Genomic DNA, 15,000 nt, shown 5'->3' on the forward strand with positions numbered 1-15,000 from the left:
CGCGATCACGTTGACGAAGGTGGTCTTCCCGGAGTACTGCAGGCCCACCAGGGTGAGCTCCATCTCCTCCTTCCAGAACAGAGCCTTGAACCAATCCAGCAGTTTGTTGATCAGCGCGATCATCTTCACGGCTAACGCTAAGCTAGCTGCGAGGCTACGGTACGCTAGCTGCTAACAGCGGCGGAGTGACGCTGACAGACGCCGAGACAAAGACGAGCGGCGGCGGACAGACGGGGCTCCGCTTCTGTCACGGCGACGAAGAGGAGGAGGAGGAAGAACAGGGTTTACGGTGCTAATGTCCGCGGGTTGATTTATGCTCCGCCGCTGTTTACTGCTCCACCTTCACACAGCGCGTCAAGCGGCGGAAATGAACCGCACTGCTTCCGGCTTGACCTGTCACAATAAAACCCGGAAACTGGGAATTGCAAGACTCCAAATACAGCTTAAAAATGTATCATAAATATGTAATGTGTGTACATCAGAACAATCACATGTCTGCTCATATACTTTATTAGCAGAATTATGAATTATTATGCTCCTTCCCTATCGTTATTACCTCATTCTTACGGGGTTTGAGATGTTTGCTTGACTCATAAACAAAAGTTGTCAGCTGCTTTTCCGGTTTGGGTGGGGCTGAGACCGGAAGTTGAAGAGAGCAGGGAAAAGAGGAAACACAGAATGGAAGAGCGGCCCGTCTGATATCACACTGCCCCCTGTTGGCCTATTAAGCCCCTGCAGGTGACTTCACTGTTTCACCAGGAACTCTACACTCATCTTTGCTCCGTCAGCTTCATATAAGCGGATATCATTTAACGCTGTGCGCGTTTCAATGGCATCCGATTCTAAATGTCCCAAACAAATTAGACAAACACATGGATGCACCCAGAGCTCAAACCTTCACCAAGGCCAAACATTTATCTCAATCTGACCTCTTGACTTTGTAGTTCTCCATAGTAAGCTGAACCCTAACCTTTCTTTACGAGTCCAGGAGATCTGAATGTAGATCAATAATCAATCCAGTGATCAGTTCTGGATGCAGATCCATTCAGCCTGTCTGTCCTTCACTGAATCATCTCAGCTCCATGATGCTGCTGGTTGATGTTTGTAGCTCTGCTAGACACTCGGCTCTGCCTGGAGACACAGAGCTCCTATCTGAAGAGGACTGAGGGACCACCAGATCCTGATCCTACTGATCCAGACCCTACTGATCCAGATCCTACTGATCCAGATCCTACTGATCCAGATGTACGGATCCTGAATACATTTAACCTGACTTATATGAATGTGTGCTGATAAGGAGACACGCCCATCACACACTCACACACACACAGACACACACGCACACACACACACACACACACCCGTGTTAACAGGTTGATTTATTTACATTAGTGTACTCAGACGTTCAGAGATCAAAGCTCGTCTGACCAGGAGACCATCAAAGTGCTGAAGACAAACTCTCGCGAGATTTGGCAACTGCGGTCTGAACTCGCTCGCCACTTTTCCTGCTTGTCGCCAAACTCCATCTGTCGCCTCACGCGGAGTTTCCGGTTTGTTTTTACCGTCAGAACCTCCCGAAGTCTCAGCAAGTAGCCGCCCAGACACCGAGACACCTGTGCCGAGACGCGGGGACACCTGTGCCGAGACACCTGTGCCGAGACACCGAGACACCTGTGCCGAGACACCGAGACACCTGTGCCGAGACACCGAGACACCTGTGCCGAGACACGGGGACACGGAGACACAGGGACACGGAGACACAGGGACACGGAGACACCTGCTCCTCAGCCGGACGCTCGCTGACGCCGCTTTGCTCTTTGTTGTGACGCGCGCGCAACTGTTGGACCGGAATGGACGCGGACCGCGCGAGGCTCCGGTAGAAGGAAGGAAGGAAGGAAGGAAAGAAAGAAAGAAAGAAAGAAAGACAGAAAGACAGAAAGAAGGAAGGAAGGAAACGAACGCAGACATTTACCATCAACTCCTATAAAGAGAGAGAGAGTGAGACAGAGAGAGAGGGAGGGAGGGAGAGACAGAGAGGAAGAGAGAGACAGACAGACAGAGGGAGAGAGAGAGAGAGGGAGCAACACAGAAAGAGGGAGGAACAGAGAGAGAGGGAGCAACAGAGAGAGAGGGAGCTACAGAGAAAGAGAGAAGATGGACCCTCTGGACTCTGGACACACGTCTGTCCCCAGACAGGTGAGCCTGAGGTCCCGAGGACATCAACAAACCACAAGTCCTATGGTTTAATATGGAGGTGAAGCATCCTGCTTTGTGTTAAACTCTCTCCTCGTTACCTCTCCTGGTCTCCTCTTCTCTGCACTCCTGTCCTTGTCTCCTCTCCTAAAGGACCCAGACTGGGACTCCGCCCTGCAGTTCCTGCCGGCCTCAGACAGCAGGCGGTTGGAGAAGAAGCCGTGGCGGAGCAAGAGGGTGTGGATGGGCGTCGGCCTGCTGCTGGCGGCGGTGGGCGTGGCTCTGCTCACAGGGCTGCTGGTGTGGCACTTCCATGGTGAGAGGAGTTTCCTGTTGGGCCACCTTGTTCCTTGTTCTTCTTCTTCTTCTTCTTCTCCTCTTCTTTCACTTCCACTTCTGCCTCAAGACTCAGGAGTCTGATTTGTGCCACAACATGATGATGTTTGATCCTTTAGATTAGGACACATCACTGCTGATCATACTGAGGGTACACACACACATACTACACACATACTGCACTACAGTGTGTAGTGTGTGTGTGTGTGTGTGTGTAGTAAACGTTGTGGCGGTTACACAGTAAACTAATTTAGATTTGTTTTGAGTTCAGTCAATTAAATCAATCATCTTAATCCCAGATTAGATTAGATTAGATTAGATTAGATTAGATTAGATTAGATTAGATTCATCTTTACTGTCACAGGAACAAGCCAGCAAACAGAAGAATGGAACTGTGAACTTAGTGACAAAGTCAAGATGACAGAGAGCTGCTGAGACATCAAAGTGATCAAAGTGATCAATACACCAATATGAAGCACCAACAAAGTCTCTCTCTCTCTCTCTCTCTCTCTCTCTCTCTCTCCTCTCTCTCTCTCTCTCTCTCTCTCTCTCTCTCTCTCTCTCTCTCTCCCTCTCTCTCTCTCTCTCTCTCTCTCTCTCTCTCTGTCTCTCTCTGCCTCTCTCTCTCTGTGTGTCTCTCTCTCTCTCTCTCTCTCTCTCTCTCTCTCTCTCTCTCTCTCTCTCTCTCTCTCTGTGTGTCTCTCTCTGCCTCTCTCTCTCTGTGTGTCTCTCTCTCTGCCTCTCTCTCTCTGCCTCTCTCTCTCTCTCTCTGTGTGTCTCTCTCTCCCCCTCTCTCTCTCTCTGCCTCTCTCTCTCTCTCTGCCTCTCTCTCTGTGTGTCTCTCTCCCTCCTTCTCTCTCTGCCTCTCTCTCTCTGCCTCTCTCTCTGTCTCATTCTCTCCTCGTCCTCCCCCTCCCCCTCCCTCTTCTCCCTCAGTGAGGAATGATGTCAGAGTGAAGAAGCTCTTCATCGGTTCTTTGGGAATCTCTGACCAGAAGTTTCTGGAAGCTCATGAGGATCCAAACACTCTGCAATTCCAAGCGTTGGCCTCCAGAGTCACACATCAGGTCAGAGGTCACACCTCGGGTCAGAGGTCACACAGTCTGCCGGCAGTGACTCCTGGTCCGGTTGCAGAGGGATGAGTGGTGATGTTAGATGATGTCTGAAGGTCCTGACCTTTAGAGACTTTGAGCTTTGTTGCTTATTTGACTGTTGTAGCTGGAGAAAGTGATAAATAATATTATTCTTTCAGCTGAAGTTCATTTACTCCAAGAACTGGGTGTTGTCTCAATACTTCACAGGCTCCTCAGTCCAGACCTTCAGGTATCTCCTTCATATTTAACCCTTTGTGGTCCTCCACTATGCCAGCAGACTCAAAGTCTCACCTGCATGTTGTGCTGTAGTCCAGCAGATGGCAGCGGCGGCGACGGCGTCGTAGCTTATTACCAGTCGGACTTCAACGTCCCCGTCTACCAGGCGGACGCCGTGGAAGAAGCCATGGCGTCTCTGCAGCAGCCGGCAGAAGACGAGCAGGGACGACAGGGACGACTGCTGCTGAGACCAAGCGGCTCTCTGAACATCAACAATGTCATCTCAGGAGGTACCCCAGCCTCATGTTTCCCCACCACTACCACCGCTCCATGAGTCCAGGTCCTGAACCTGCATCATCTGAAACACAAACATTTTGAAATGAAACCTTTTGATTTCTTTGCTGAACAGCTTTAGATCCCCGCATGATGAGGTCATCTCTGTTTGGTGAGAACTTCTCTTTGATCTCAACACACGATCAGGCCATCGAGTCGTGATCAGGTCATCGAGTCCTGATCAGGTCCATGATTCAGCTTCATGTGTTGTTTTTCAGTCAAGAAGACTTTTTCGATTCACGTCAATAAATCCGACCTGGTTCAGTCTCCGGGTTTCCCAGACTCCTCCTACCCCCCTAACACCTTCCTGCAGTGGCGTCTCCGGGCCGACCCGGGGAACCGCGTGCGTCTGAACTTTGACACGCTGATCCTGGAGGACGACTGTCAGCAGGACTTCATCAGGATCTACGACTCCCTGGTCCCCATGGAGGATCGCCTCATGAAAGAGTGAGACAGGAACTACAATCTCAGCTGAACACATCTAATCTGTTTCCTCTGGCCTTCATTCTGATGCTTGGAGCAAAGTTGATTTTCTTTGGGATCTGCAGAAGAACAGCATGCAGAGAGGAAACACAAGACCTGTCTGCCTGCCTGCCTGCCTGCCTGCCTGCCTGCCTGCCTGCCTGTCTGTCTGTCTGTCTGTCTGTCTGTCTCTCTGCCAGCCTGTCTGTCTCTCTGCCTGTCTGTCTCTCTGCCTGTGTGCTTGTCTGTCTGTCTCTCTGCCAGCCTGTCTGTCTCTCTGCCTGTGTGCCTGTTTGTCTCTCTGCCTGTGTGCTTGTCTGTCTGTCTCTCTCTCTGCCTGTCTGCCTGCCTGTCTGTCTCACCTCTGTCCTCCATGTGTTGTCCCCTTGTCCCCGTCTCTCTGCAGACAGTGTGGCTTCCCTCAGGACTCTCTGTCCTTCCTGTCCTCTGGAGGCGTCATGCTGCTCACTCTGGTCACCAGTGAGGAGAGGAACTTCCCTGGATTCAGAGCTCAGTACTCTCAGATCCCTGTGACCACGCCCAGTATGAGACTGAGTGAAATGACCTCATTATGACCTCAGAAAGAGGAAGCAGGGAGGAAGTAACCTGAATGTGTTTCCTGTCTGGTTGTTTAGACTGTGGCGGTAAACTGTCAGGCCCGTCAGGTTCCTTCTCCTCGCCGTTCTTCCCCTCCAACTATCCTCCACAGGTCACCTGTGTGTGGGAGATCCAGGTGAGGAAACATCTGCTGTGACCTTTAACCCCTGCTGAGTGACACATGAGTGTTACTCACTTATAGAAACATCTTCTGATGTAAATGTGTCATCATGAACTCCTGACCTGTTTGACTAGAAAACTATTTCAGCTCCATGAGATGAAGGTTAGGGTTTGTGTTTGTGATGGGTCAGAAGCTGTGTGTGTAGGAGTGTTCAGTGATTGATTGTGTGTCTGTGAGGTCCCTGAGGGAAACTTTGTGAAGTTTCACTTCACCAACTTCTTCCTGTCTGAGCCGGGACAGAAGAGTGAAGTCTGTGGGAAGGATTACGTGGACATCGGAGGTCAAAGGTCAGTGCACTCCGCTTATCAGGCTGCGTTCAAGTGATGCCGGGACAGAAACCAGAGTGTGTGTGTGTGTGTGTGTGTGTGTGTGTGTGTGTGTGTGTGTGTGTGTGTGTGTGTGTGTGTATGTGTGTGTGTGTGTGTGTGTGTGTGTGTGTGTGTGTGTGCGCGCAGGCTGTGTGGCAGTAAACCTGACAGCACCGTTGTCTCCAGCTCGAGCAACAAGGTGTCCGTCACGTTTCACTCTGACTCCTCCCACGTTGATCAGGGCTTCACTGCAGAGTACCAGGCCTTCGTCCCTACAGACCGTAAGATCAACCAGAACACACACCTGACCTACAAGTCATCATGTCAAGGTGTTTAATGATTCATTTATGTTTCCTCTCACCTGATTGGTCAGCGTGTCCTGGAAGGTTCAGGTGCTCCGACAATCTGTGCCTCAATAAAACTCTGCAGTGTAACGGCTGGGACGACTGTGGGGACGCCAGCGACGAGGCCAACTGTGGTGAGGACACACACACACACACACACACACACACACACACACACACACACATACACACACGCGCACACACACGCACACACACACACACACACACACACACACACACACACACACACACACACACACACACGCACATACTAACCTGCTGTGTGTGTGTGTGTGTGTGCAGAGTGCGAGGCGTCACAGTTGAGATGTAAAAACCTTCGATGTAAACCAAAGTTCTGGCAGTGCGACGGAGTCGATGACTGTGGAGACAACACAGACGAAGAGGACTGCAGTGAGTGAACACACACACACACACACACACACTCTGCTCTCACACTCGCTCAGACTTGTTGAGACAGCTTGATTGACTTGTTGAGTTTGTTTGTTTTCTTGGCTCCGCCTCCTTTACATCCTGATGTCATGTCTCTGCTCATCAATGAAGCTGATCATTGATCCGCTGCTGTGTTTGTAGGGAAATGTAAGCTGGGGGAGTTTGAGTGCAGAAACTCAGTGTGTGTGTCAGAGAGCCTGAGGTGTGACGGCCGAGACGACTGCTCCGACCGATCTGATGAGGTCGACTGTAAGAAAGGTGAGGAAGTTCATAAAGAACGTCTCTCTGCTGTCACACTGTGTACCTGTGTGTGTGTCTGTGTGTGTGTACCTGTGTGTGTACCTGTGTGTGTACCTGTGTGTGTACCTGACTGTGTGTCTGTGTGTGTGTCTGTGTGTGTGTCTGTGTGTGTCCCTGTGTGTGTCCCTGTGTGTGTACCTGTGTGTGTCCCTGTGTGTGTACCTGTGTGTGTGTACCTGTGTGTGTACCTGACTGTGTACCTGACTGTGTCCCTGTGTGTGTCCCTGTGTGTGTACCTGTGTGTGTCCCTGTGTGTGTACCTGTGTGTGTACCTGTGTGTGTCCCTGTGTGTGTACCTGTGTGTGTGTACCTGTGTGTGTACCTGACTGTGTCCCTGTGTGTGTCCCTGTGTGTGTATCTGTGTGTGTGTACCTGTGTGTGTACCTGTGTGTGTACCTGACTGTGTACCTGTGTGTGTCCCTGTGTGTGTACCTGACTGTGTCCCTGTGTGTGTACCTGACTGTGTACCTGTGTGTGTCCCTGTGTGTGTACCTGACTGTGTCCCTGTGTGTGTCCCTGTGTGTGTACCTGTGTGTGTACCTGTGTGTGTCCCTGTGTGTGTACCTGACTGTGTACCTGTGTGTGTACCTGTGTGTGTACCTGTGTGTGTGTACCTGTGTGTGTACCTGTGTGTGTACCTGACTGTGTCCCTGTGTGTGTACCTGTGTGTGTCCCTGTGTGTGTACCTGACTGTGTCCCTGTGTGTGTACCTGACTGTGTCCCTGTGTGTGTCCCTGTGTGTGTATCTGTGTGTGTGTACCTGTGTGTGTACCTGTGTGTGTACCTGACTGTGTACCTGTGTGTGTCCCTGTGTGTGTACCTGACTGTGTCCCTGTGTGTGTACCTGACTGTGTACCTGTGTGTGTACCTGACTCTGTACCTGTGTGTGTCCCTGTGTGTGTACCTGACTGTGTCCCTGTGTGTGTCCCTGTGTGTGTACCTGTGTGTGTACCTGTGTGTGTCCCTGTGTGTGTACCTGACTGTGTACCTGTGTGTGTACCTGTGTGTGTACCTGTGTGTGTGTACCTGTGTGTGTACCTGTGTGTGTACCTGACTGTGTCCCTGTGTGTGTACCTGACTGTGTCCCTGTGTGTGTACCTGTGTGTGTACCTGTGTGTGTCCCTGTGTGTGTACCTGACTGTGTACCTGTGTGTGTCCCTGTGTGTGTACCTGACTGTGTACCTGTGTGTGTCCCTGTGTGTGTACCTGTGTGTGTACCTGTGTGTGTCCCTGTGTGTGTACCTGTGTGTGTCCCTGTGTGTGTACCTGACTGTGTACCTGTGTGTGTCCCTGTGTGTGTACCTGACTGTGTACCTGTGTGTGTCCCTGTGTGTGTACCTGACTGTGTCCCTGTGTGTGTCCCTGTGTGTGTACCTGTGTGTGTCCCTGTGTGTGTACCTGTGTGTGTACCTGACTGTGTACCTGTGTGTGTACCTGTGTGTGTACCTGTGTGTGTACCTGACTGTGTCCCTGTGTGTGTACCTGTGTGTGTACCTGTGTGTGTCCCTGTGTGTGTACCTGTGTGTGTCCCTGTGTGTGTACCTGACTGTGTACCTGTGTGTGTCCCTGTGTGTGTACCTGTGTGTGTCCCTGTGTGTGTACCTGACTGTGTACCTGTGTGTGTACCTGTGTGTGTCCCTGTGTGTGTCCCTGTGTGTGTACCTGTGTGTGTACCTGTGTGTGTCCCTGTGTGTGTACCTGTGTGTGTCCCTGTGTGTGTACCTGTGTGTGTACCTGACTGTGTTCCTGTGTGTGTCCCTGTGTGTGTACCTGTGTGTGTCCCTGTGTGTGTACCTGTGTGTGTACCTGTGTGTGTACCTGACTGTGTATCTGTGTGTGTCCCTGTGTGTGTACCTGTGTGTGTACCTGACTGTGTATCTGTGTGTGTCCCTGTGTGTGTACCTGACTGTGTACCTGTGTGTGTCCCTGTGTGTGTCCCTGAGTGTGTGTCTCTGTGTGTGTCCCCTCAGCTCTGGCCCTTCAGTGCTCAGCCTCCACATATCGCTGCAAGAACCAACGCTGCATCAGCAAACTCAACCCAGAGTGTGACGGAGAGCAGGACTGTGAGGACGGGTCAGACGAGGACAACTGTGGTAACACACACACACACACACACACACACACACACACACACACACACACACACACACATTTCCATTACATTTAAGCTTTAAATTTACATTTCCACTTTTAAGTCAAATAAATGTGTGTGAAGTGTCTCAGTGTGCAGGAAATGCTGTTCAGGCTCCAGAGGTCAACATATGTGTGTGTGTGTGTGTGTGTGTGTGTGTGTGTGTGTGTGTGTGTGTGTGTGTGTTCAGAGTGTGGGATAAGGCCGTACCGCAGCTCTCGTATTGTGGGCGGCCAGGTGTCGAGGGAGGGGGAGTGGCCTTGGCAGGTCAGTCTTCACGTTAGGGGCAAAGGTCATGTGTGTGGAGCCTCCGTGTTGAGCCGCCGCTGGCTGCTGACCGCCGCCCACTGCGTCCAAGACGTGGGCCTGAACAGGTAGGAGCCCCGCCCACTGCCCCATCTTCACTGCGTCCTTTCAGACTCAGAGAAGGAAGTAGATGCACATGTGACCTCTGACCCTACAGATACTCCCAGGCCAACCAATGGGAGGCCATGCTGGGTCTGCACACGCAGAGCAAGACGGACCAGTGGACGGTGAAGAGGAAGGTGAAGAGGATCATCGCTCACCCGGCCTACAAGCCGCTCACCTACGACAACGATGTGGCGCTGATGGAGCTGGAGACAGATGTGAGCCTCAACCAGAACATCTGGCCCATCTGTCTGCCAACACACACACACAGCTTCCCTGCAGGCCAGGAGGCCTGGATCACCGGCTGGGGGACCACCAGAGAGGGAGGTGTGTGTGTGTGTGTGTGTGTGTGTGTGTGTGTGTGTGTGTGTGTGTGTGTGTGTGTGTGTGTGTGTGTGTGTGTGTGTGTGTGTGTGTGTGTGTGTGTGTGTGTGTGTGTGTGTGTGTGTGTGTGTGTGTGTGTGTGTGTGTGTGTGTGTGTGTGTGTGTGTGTGTGTGTGCCCCCTCTGCTGGTGGCTCATGTATAACGTGTGTGTGTGTGTGTCTCAGGCGTGGTGGCGAGCGTCCTGCAGAAGGCGAAGGTCCGGATCATTAACAGCACGGTGTGTAACAATCTGATGGATCAGCAGATCACAGATCACATGCTGTGTGCCGGCATGCTGAAAGGGGGCGTGGACGCCTGTCAGGTACCACACGTCACAAGCGTGTTCAGGATCATGATGATGATGATGAGGATGATGAAGTCTCTGTACAGCTTTGGCCACTCTGTCCTCTCTGCCACACCCACAGGGCGACTCTGGTGGGCCGCTGTCCGTCACAGGTTCTGGTGGGCGTGTCTTCCTGGCGGGCGTGGTCAGCTGGGGCGACGGCTGCGCTCGCAGGAACAAACCGGGCGTTTACACCCGGATCACAGAATACAACAGCTGGATCAAAGAGAACAGCAAAGTGTAGCAGCAGAGACACACACACACACACTCACATACACTCAGACACACACACACTCACATACACACTCACATACACTCAGACACACATCACACACATCACACAAACACACACACACACACTCACATACACTCAGACACACATCACACACATCACACAAACACACACAAACACACACACACACACACACACACTCACATACACTCAGACACACATCACACACATCACACACATCACACAAACACACAAACACACAAACACAAACACACACACACACACACCAAAGCTTTCTCATTTGCATATTTTATGTGAATTTGTTTGCAGCCAATCAGACGATTTTATGTTTTTCCCACAGAACAAACAGGTGGAAATGCTAAGCTGCTAATGTTGCTATGTTTACACAACTACATGTCATGTGTATGCATGCTAACATGTTAGCTCAGTGGTTCCCAAACTTTTTCTGCAGGGCCCCCCTTTATAGATCAGAACTTTCCCCCCCATATTTCTCTCTATAATAATAATAATAATAATAATAACATAAACCAATACGGGTCGGCTGATGGGGGGGGGGTCCTTCTTCATATCGCCTCTCTTCCGATCTCGTGCCACGCCCCCCCTGCAGTAGCTCCTCCCACTGTGTTAGCTAATGTATAAAGCAGTTAACACAGAGTTGAGAATGTGTCTCCCCTTAGCCTAAAATGCTACATGTTAGCCTGATAGCATGTTGTTTGTGTAATGTTTGTGTGTGGTTAGTGACGATCTCAGGGATTAAAGGGACATCTGAGGGTTCAGAACGCCACCATGTTCAGGTCCAGATGCCTCAGACAGAGGAGGTCTCAGGTCTCAGGGACCCCCACTGCCTCCAAGAGCCAGCAGAACAAGACCCTAAAGACTCTACAGACCAATGGGGGGATCAGGGTGTTCAGGACGCCACTGGAGCGTTTACAGGAGAAACGTTTAACATAAATGAAGTTATTTAGTTGTACTTTGTTTCACTTCCTGGTTTTAAATGTTTTTCTACATTTTCTCTCATGTTTCTTCTTCATGTATTTATTTGTGCAGTTTCCTCTGAATTCCACTTCACTAGATTCCATAAAGGTTTGGTGACAGGAAGTTCATCTTGACTGTTGACTTCTTTAGCTTATTAAAGATGACATCGTCACTTTGTTCAATCCTTTTATTTAAAGATCAAATTAGAGTTTAAATAAAGATTACCAAGCCAATGGTTGAGATTTTAGGGTCTATATTCTGCTTCCTGTAGTCTACCTTCTGCTTTCTCAGGGTGTGAACCAGATACCAAACATGAGACTGACGGCACAGAAACCTGACAGACAGGTTTGATGATCCGACTGCCAGAGCGCTGAGTCATCTGCACACTGAGTGAGGACGAGGCTGCAGCAGCAGAAGCATGACAGCGTGAATGGAGGAGGAGGAGAAAGGAGCTGAAGCCTGCAGGTCAATGTTTCATCTGAGAGAGAAACATTCCAACAACACACTGCTGACCAACTAAGGCTAAGATAGAGCTAAATGTATGCTCAGGCTCAGCCATGATGGATGAACGCTTACAGGCCGGGGCCTCTTGGTTGGTGGTTTCCTCCTGGTGTCTGTGGAACAAAATGCAGAGGAAGACAGCGTCTGTATGAGGAGGAGATGAAGGTCGTGAGACAGACACAGAGAAGTCACCTTGGACACAGCGCCGCTTGCTGGCCTGAGCTTCCTGCTCCTCTCCACCTGGGTTGTCAGATTGTGGAAGAAGCCGTCATCAGTCATGGTGAGGAAGCATCAGGTGCCATCAGGTACCATGGAGGCCGCAGACACGCCGGGCCTCATCCATACCAGGACAACAAACACAACAAATCTGTGACTGACAAGTCTTCAACTCAAATTCTAGAGAATGGATCCGTTCTTCTTCTCCTCGTCTTTCAGCTTCCTTCATCATTTCAACCTGTTTCTTTGCACGTGGCTCTAACAGGCGGCGTCTTCGGGGGCGTTTCCTCACGCTCTGGTCTCATCCATCACATGTGGGCCTTGGTTATGTTGTTGATACTAAATACTTTTCCTCACACACCGCCTGTCATTCAATGGTAAAGCTGCGTCTCATGATGCAACACGTAGATCACAGGCAGTGGAAACTGAGCTCAACTTCCTGGAGACACGAGTCAATGTTTGAAGTATTATGGGATGAAGAGGGACTAGCCAAGTGACAGCTAGCTAACAAAACCGTGATCTCCAGACTCTTAGGTTCTCTCTTGTTTGCTAACTGAAGGAAGGTTTATGAAGAAGGGCGGGGCCAATCAGCTGACAGTGACACAGACGACATCATTCTGGTTTCTGTTTGTCTTTAATAGTGGAATGGAATATACACCTCTGTGCTTTAAAGCTGTTTTCTCCCCCCCCCCCCCCCAAACGGATGGACCTGAAACATTTCCATGCTTTTGTCTCAAATGGATGGAATGAACAATCAGCTGCGACACCATCAGCTGCTGATGAAGGTGAAGGTCACAGGTGAAGGTCACACTTTCAGCTCAATGACACATTTAGTTATGAAACCAAAACAAAAGACCAAAGAGTTCAACCACTTCAGCGGTGGAGCTGGAGGTGGAATGATGGCTACACATACACACTGATAAAGACCTGAACTGAGTTGGTCCTAATCCAGTCCCTCTCTGCTGTCCCCTGCTGCTAGAAACCAGCTGAACTTCCCCAGGAAAGGCCAAAGGTCACACTGAGCTGAAGTTAGACACTAATACATGTTTGGAGAGTAGTAGTAATGTTTAGCTTCTGCTGACTGAACCATCTTCACTCAGAATGTTCTAACCCAGCTCAGCTGAGAGACTAGGTATTATGTGAGATGCTGACTGGCAGAATTAGCTCAACAGAACAATAAATGTGTGGACAGAGTGACAGTCATACTTTTACCTCTGGGCTTAAGTAGTAAACATATTTAATCATAACTAAAATGTAAAGCTTAGATTTCTGGATTCACTCAAAATCTGTGGCTCTGCCCACCACAAAAATGAAACCAAAGGATTGGCAGCAATGAGGTTGGGGGATCCTATCATCTTTTCTTTTTTCTCATCTTTTTCTGTGATTTCCAAACCTGTACATTTTTCATAATTATTGAAATGTTTTCCGTTTTCCTTTCAAACTTTATTGCCAATATTTCCAGGTTTGAAACATTTTAGGGCGAAACAGCAGAGAGGAAGAGAGGAGAGGAGTGTAAACAACAGAGAAGGTCAACGCAGTCATCAAACTGATTTCATTTCATCTAACCCATTAATCTTAACCCATCACACTGCTTCAGTCTCATTTACCTTCAATCAGGAGAAAACAGCAAAAATACCTACAACGGTATCATGCATATGTGTGACTGCTCATCATACCACACACACACACACACACACACACAACCACCCACCCACACACACACACACATGCCTGAATGATTTTTTATTTTCATTTCTGAAATCCATATTTAAGTAATATAATCTGTTTATTTCTAAGGTGGTGCAAACACTGGTCAAGGGTCAGGGGTCAGGGGTTGGAGGATGCAGTGGCGAGGAGAGAAAGAAAACATCATGCAAACGATGGAAGGATGATTTGTGCGTTTCTTCTTCTCTGATATGAGTTTGGTTCCTACGCTCAGCAGCTTCTAATCTACTGCACGAGGCTCATGCACGCCAGCGCCGCCACGCTCGCTCCTCGAAGTCGAGCTTTGGATCGGAGGATGCAGGTGAACATTTATGATACAAAATATGTTACAGTATGTACGTCATGTCTGTCACGCACTCATGCTCACTTTGGATGATTGACACGAATCTGGGCCATCATGTGATCTAAGGACGTGCACGCTGCCTGAAGGGGGCGCCGGCTCTGATCCACACTCTGCAACATGAACTAAAGGTTGTCAGTGTTTGTCCTCCAGGCGGTGGCGTTGTAGAGACTAAACCTTTTCTCTTTCTCCTTTACCTGAAGCCCAAGCTGAGTCAGGAGCGGTCCTAACCCGGGCTGGGCCCCAGGGTTTGATCCCCACTAACAAACACAAACCAACTTCCTGTTTTGGCTTTTTCTGCTTTAAATACATTATTTTGTCTGCTGCACAAATAAACTTGCCTGGCCCACCTTTCAAAATAAAAGCCCTCTACTTCAGACGCAAACTCTCCTTCCTGTTTGCCATGGTGAGATCAAATGTAGAAGAATCTCAACCTGAGACTCCACAGCGCCACCACCTGGAGACATGTTTACATGGATTCTGTCAGACTGGACCACTCCCTTCTGTTGTGTGGTGTTGTGTTGTTGTGTTGTGTTGTGTCAGTGGATAAACAGGACTCAGCACTGAGGAGGTTCTGGCGTGGTGGTTCTGTTTGGACCTGTAGCAGTTATATGTTGATCTTGTGACTCATTGTGTTGCATTTTATTTGTGTGGTTTTATGTTATTGTTGTTGTTTTTTGATGCCTTTCTTCCTGCTTCTTGTCATAGTTGTTGCATATTTTGAAAAGTAAAAGGCGTTCGACTGACTATTGTTCAATGCTCCACTGAGCCAGCGGGCCAGTTCCAGTCCAGCTCAGAGTCCAGGTTTCTGTTCTGACCCGTCCGCTCTGTCTGCTTCGGTTCAGTTTGGTTTGTTCTGACATCGTTGGTTCAGTCTTCTGTACTTCAGCTGAACCCACGTACAAAAACCTGAAGGTTGATCCGACCCTG

General features: G+C 49.7%; 2 protein-coding genes across 2 annotated transcripts in view; one reads left to right on the forward strand and one right to left on the reverse strand.

The window, feature by feature from the left end:
* Nucleotides 1–396, reverse strand: part of LOC142988328 (ADP-ribosylation factor-like protein 8A) — a 4,371-nt gene extending 3,975 nt beyond the window's left edge. The window contains exon 1 of the mRNA XM_076137459.1: nt 1–396. Coding sequence (XP_075993574.1) covers nt 1–123 — 123 coding nt within the window. The 5' untranslated portion in view covers nt 124–396.
* A 1,112-nt stretch (nt 397–1,508) lies between these two features.
* Nucleotides 1,509–11,405, forward strand: LOC142988327 (suppressor of tumorigenicity 14 protein homolog). Its single transcript, XM_076137458.1, has 19 exons — nt 1,509–2,196; nt 2,347–2,509; nt 3,466–3,596; nt 3,782–3,852; nt 3,933–4,129; nt 4,249–4,284; nt 4,391–4,619; nt 5,041–5,177; nt 5,270–5,367; nt 5,590–5,699; nt 5,868–6,001; nt 6,094–6,198; nt 6,368–6,475; nt 6,656–6,772; nt 8,785–8,907; nt 9,136–9,319; nt 9,409–9,680; nt 9,903–10,039; nt 10,143–11,405. Exons 1-19 carry the CDS (start codon nt 2,155–2,157, stop codon nt 10,302–10,304), a joined length of 2,556 nt encoding a protein of 851 aa, XP_075993573.1. The 5' UTR covers nt 1,509–2,154; the 3' UTR covers nt 10,305–11,405.
* Nucleotides 11,406–15,000: the final 3,595 nt, after the last annotated feature.

Source organism: Genypterus blacodes, unplaced genomic scaffold (genome assembly GCF_046128005.1).
Source record: "Genypterus blacodes isolate CSIRO-AG114 ecotype Tasmania unplaced genomic scaffold, CSIRO-AGI_Gbla_v1 ptg000319l_1, whole genome shotgun sequence".
Classification (NCBI taxonomy): domain Eukaryota; kingdom Metazoa; phylum Chordata; class Actinopteri; order Ophidiiformes; family Ophidiidae; genus Genypterus; species Genypterus blacodes.